At 30.8% G+C, this 5683-nt stretch overlaps 1 protein-coding gene across 1 annotated transcript; it reads right to left on the bottom strand.

The window, feature by feature from the left end:
- Positions 1–656: 656 nt before the first annotated feature.
- On the bottom strand, positions 657–3664 carry LOC108452405 (polygalacturonase At1g48100). The gene is made up of 8 exons (XM_017750185.2): positions 3057–3664; positions 2804–2932; positions 2541–2711; positions 2413–2448; positions 2108–2315; positions 1701–1782; positions 1398–1506; positions 657–1299 (listed from the first exon to the last, which is right to left on the bottom strand). Exons 1-8 carry the CDS (start codon positions 3342–3344, stop codon positions 898–900), a joined length of 1425 nt encoding a protein of 474 aa, XP_017605674.1. The 5' UTR covers positions 3345–3664; the 3' UTR covers positions 657–897.
- Between the last annotated feature and the right edge of the window lie 2019 nt (positions 3665–5683).

Here is a 5683-nt window from a genome sequence, read left to right on the forward strand (position 1 = left end):
ATGGAAAAGAAGGGTTATTGGACGGTGCACGCCCCATCCCATTTCCCACCATTAAAACCCTTTTCTATAAATGCCTTTTCCAATTCCCACCTGCATTGAAAATGCATGTTGGGGTTTATTTTTTTGATATTTAAGATTCCCCTAGCCAGTTGTTATTCCCACCAGGGTAAGAGAATTATGGTTCTGTCACCTTTTCATCAAATTGTTTTTTATAAAGAATGTCACGGTATGAGAACAGGGAAGAATCTCAAACTTCGCTAAAATTATCACAAAACTTGCCCCAATTTATTTTGGATTGTATTTTTATTTTAGAAATAAATAAATTAATTATATAAATCAGTAAAACAATCTTCTATTGGATTGCATTTTGATAGCTCGATATTATTATTTTAATAAAACTTTTATAATTTTAAAATTTCTATAACTTCTTTTTATAAATTTTATGATTTTTAAAAATAATTTTTAAATTTAAAAGAGCTTAATTAATTTTTAATTTGTTACTTAAGTTTTTTGACTCTTTAATCTTTATTAGTTTAAAATTTTTAATTTACTTGTAATAAAATAGAAAAGATCATATTGAATAAATATGTAAAGATTAAAGATTAAATTTATTATTATACTTTATATATAAAAACTAAATTTTAGCATATGAACAGTTTTATTCACCCATCTAACGTAGATAGATTAATTTACTATTTTTTCAATAAATATTGAAGAGTTCACTTTACAAACAAAACAAATAGATTACGTACATTACATTGGAAAGCAAAGTAATAAAACTTATACAAAAAGCCTCACCTTCTCACACTCAAAAATTTAGCAGAAGGGAAGCTTCCAAGCAACATACAGAGCCAACATAACACACATACATTCGAACCAAATCCCCATTTCAAAGTATCAAAAACAAACATGCTCCCGAGATCGAGCTATTCTCTTGACGGAACCACCATCCCTTCTCACGCAGGAGTCGATGCTCGAAGGATACAAAGGTCCCTGCGATTTCCCGTAAGAGTTCCAACACAATGCCTCATCCAAACCTCGATTAAAAGACGGTTTCAATTGAATATCGGTTAGATCAACATCGGTGCATGGTATTCCATTGCTACACGCAAGGTGAACCGGTCGCGACGTGTAAGTCCCGACGATTTGATCGTATTTAACACCTGAAATTGCCACCGCCATCGTTTGGTTCTTGCAGATGTCCTTGTCGCAGTAGTATTGGTCGATTATTATAGGAACTTTTACGTCAGAGACTTGAATATTGGAAAATGAGACGTTCTTCACAGATCCCATACCTCCCTGTTTCATAAGGGGAAAAAAAAAAGGGTTAAGTAAGCCTGATAAAAGCTGAATTTTAATCTTTAAATAAATCAGATTACATTTTAATTTGGTTGTACCTGCCAGGTCTTGATTCTAACTCCAGCTAGCGTATTGAAGAGTGAGACTTTCTCAACAACTATATTGGATACACATGCAACACTCTTGTCTTTCCCCAGCCCTCCCAAACTGTGTTCATAAGCAAGTATATGTCAGTTTTCATTGCATCAAGAATATGGTAATTACAATCTTGTCTTGTCACACAACCAAATAATAACTTTTAATTTAATAATGTTAAATGATATATATATTATAACATAATTATATATTTATAATACACAATACACATAGTTTAGCTTTTAATACATGAAAGTTGAATTTACCTAATACCGTGACCAGGGCCGCAATTAATATGGTGTATATGAACGTTGGAGCAACCTGTTTGAATGGATACACAGTCATCTCCTACGAAAAAGAGAACCCTAATTAATTAATCAAATTAAATAATTAGTATATTAAACAATTCGACATAAAATAATAAATAATATCTAAGAGGCCCCCCAACTAGGGTGGAGTGTACTTTTTGTTCATGCTTGTGAGTTCGGTGTCGACAGTTATTATACCGTTTAAAAGGGTCTTCAAACCAATCATATTTCTTCACTATATCATCACTTTTTTAGGCACTTACAAATGCCCTAATGTGCCATGCACTATCTCAAACTTGTCATTATTTCTTTTTACTGCCTATATGTAATAGAATATTGTTTCTCATAAAATTTTCATTGCTTACCACATCCGATATTGGAATGTTGGATTTCGACATCTCGGGTGTTTTGCAGATGAATTCCATCGGTATTAGGGCTAGTCTCCGGCGAAGAAATCGTAATGTTATCGACTTGGATTCCACCGGAGCTGTCAAATTTAAGGTGGCATTGAGGGCTGTTTATGATTTTGATGTCGCGAACTATCACATTGAAGCTCGAGTAGAATCTTAAAGCCTGTCAATGGTGGAAAAAGAAAGAATCAGAATCAATGTAATTTGGCAATAACATGTTGAAAAACTAAAGAAGATAAAAAGAATTAATCAACTCTTACAGTTGGTTTCCAGTTCGGAACATGTTTCAAGTACTTCTGCAATAGAAGATGAGTTAATTTAGTAACTCAAAAACGAGTTTTGATTCAAGAATTATCGGACTATGCGTGTTACGAGATATATGATTAACCTGAATAAGATAAATTTGATTAGATGGAGTCCACCATTGAGAGCCTTGACCATCGACCACACCAGAACCTTGAATGGTAAAATTATGGATCCATTTGAAGTTTATCCATTGAAACAAGCTGGATTTTGGCCATGAACCCACTTTTGGAGGGGCTAAAAGAGCTCCATTGATCTGTTTCCAAGTTTATTAGCTTCAATCATTGAGCATTTTGGATAAAAACATGACCAAAAAAAAAAAATTCTTGTTCCCATTACTTATTTTACCTGCAAAACAAGGTTAGGCATGCATGGACCTTGGAGAGTTATGGGCTTGATTAAGAACTTGAATCCCGATGGAATTTCCACAGTAGCACCAGAGATCTTACAGGCAGCTTTCCATGCTGTTAGAAACGCCTGTTTTGTCGAATTACAACAATATTGTAAGTTATTGTCTCACTCTCTCAAAGAAATTATACCATTTGTTTTAATGTTATTATTATTATTATTATTATTATTATTATTATTATTATTATTTTACCTTTGAATCATCAGCAAATCCATTACCCTTTGCTCCAAAGGACAGAACATCAAATGTATTGGAACCTGTTGGATAAGAGGCATTACCAGGAATAGTAGGCGGTGGTGCAGGGCTTGAGCCTGGAACAGTACAATTGTCGCCATTGTTTTTGTTGTCGCTGTTATTCTTCTTCTTGTTTTCTTTATGCTTATGATGATGGTGCTTTCTTGCTTCGACTGAGGTTATGGAAGATGTGATTATTACAAGAAACATTAAAGCTACAAGACATAAACTCCTATGTAACTTCATGGTGCCTCTAGAAATAGGATACTTGAGAAGTGATGAAAGGGAGCTCAGGTTGTTTTTGAAACGAGGAAAGGTCGTTAAAAAAAGACGGCTTATATAAATCGACTTCCACAAAAATGGCCTTGTTTCGGTTCTAATTTGCAAGGGTACCCCTAAATATGAAATCGTCAATTATTCAAAGATTTTTTTGTAGAATATAATGTAGCAGGCCCGAGTTTGATGCCGCATGGAGCTTGATTTGAAATTCCAAGTTTGATTACAATTGAGTTGAATTTTGGTGGTTATTATTTGTACTTGATTCGAGAAAAAGGTTAAACTAGGTTGAATTAACACTGAATACTCATGTTACTGAGTAATTAATTTTGTGACTAAATGTGTTTTGTTAAGCTCTTAGCCTTAACAATGATAATTTTAGTTTTAGTTTCAAACTGTTGTTGTTATAGTATTTAGGAAGATATAGGTTTAAATATGTTTAAGTATTGAAGAGAGATTAAAAATAAAAATAGGTATGCATATCAACATTATGTCAAAAGAGTAAATATGATTAGAACTTATAATTACATTATTAAAAAAATAAAAAAGTAGATATTTTACAAAGGGAAAAAGAATGCTAACTTATGCAGCTAAAACCTCATTAAGATGATATTAATTAACAAAACATGAAATTAATAAAGATTAATATTTTCAACTATTGATTGGATTGTGTAGAAATATACCTTTATCTGCTAGATTGAAATTCAAAATTAAATGTGTCTTTGTTCTAACAACCGTGCAAGCCCCATACAAAAGATAGGTTGGCTCGCTTGAACATAATCTTTTTGACTATGTTGTGTATAAATAGATCTTAGTAGAATAAGTGATTTGGCATAATCCAAATTGATGTTGTGGAAGTGCATAATTTTAAATAAGCTTATACATTGTCCATGAATCAAATTACATATCATCTTATTCTTAAATGTAAATCACTTATTTTCTTTACTAAAATATTCAACTATAAATTAATTCTTTCTAAAGATACATAAAATTATTAAATACAAAACCAAATCATCACTAAACAATTTTTAACCACCTGATTAATCAAACCCTAAAAATAAATTAGTGACTTTCCACTTGAAATGGAAGTTCTAGGCCAAACTTAGTATTTATTATATGTGCAATTTAGTATATATATATTCTTTCATATAGTTGATAATGTAGATATATAGCATTAGGGTTCAAAAAAGTTCTTTTTTATACGCTATTAGCTGGGAAACTAAGCCAATAAATAATCAGCAATCTGCATTTCAGTTAGTAGTTGCATACATAAATAAGGGCGCCTAATGGAAGTTTGGATAAAGAAACCTCTTGTATATTGTTCATATTCCAGATTTCATTAAAAATAATGGTTAACATAGAATACATCTACTAAAAGAAGGGATAAATAATATTTTGATTGCTAATAAACTTCACCTAGATGTTAATGTTTAATAAGGCTATTTTATCTCCTTTTAACTTCTGGATTATTAGGTTATCCTGCTTGACTTAAAGGTGCATTTAAAAAATGAAAAGATTTAAATAAAAATATAGGTTCAAAAAATTAACTTGAATAAAACAATAAAACCCGTTTTCAAAATAGGTCAGCTCTTGAGTAAGTTTTTTTTGACCCAGCCTTACTCAAATTTACAAAAAAAAAAAAATTGCTACTATTTTTTACTTTTTTTCCCATTGTTTTGCTATCATTTCGCTATTATATTGCTACTATTTTGTTGTTATTGTTTGGATATTTTATAACTCTTATTTTATTATTAATTTTACTATTAATGTAGAAATATTTGCTTGCTAAGTTGCACTTATCTTAATGTTATTTAAGTATATATATTTTAATTTTTTCTTATTTGTAGAGAATCATTTATTTTAATGTTTTTAGTGTATTTAATATATTATATTTTTAAAACTTATTTTATATAAAAATGATATAAAATTTTTTTAGACCAAATTGGATCCAAACCTAGAAATCGAGTTTAAATTTTTTACTTAGCCCCACCCGAACTTGATTTGATCCAAATCATGGACAGCTCTAATCTCCATCTACATGATGAGATTTGTTAAAATTATGTTAGTTTCATCCAATATTCCCTGGGAGCTCATATGTGTTCTAGTTGAATATGCGTGCCTTCTAGCAATTGAGTTAAAAATAGGGTTAAATTATAATTTGAGATTTGAACTTGACAAAATTTTTCACATTGGGATAGGAATTGTTTTCAATTTAAGTTAAGTCTTAAATTTAACAATTATTCTCGGATTGAAGTTTGGATTGGACAATTATTCTCACATTGGGGCTTGAGCTTTTTCTTTTGTCCAAA

Source organism: Gossypium arboreum, chromosome 5 (assembly GCF_025698485.1).
Source record: "Gossypium arboreum isolate Shixiya-1 chromosome 5, ASM2569848v2, whole genome shotgun sequence".
NCBI classification, from domain to species: domain Eukaryota; kingdom Viridiplantae; phylum Streptophyta; class Magnoliopsida; order Malvales; family Malvaceae; genus Gossypium; species Gossypium arboreum.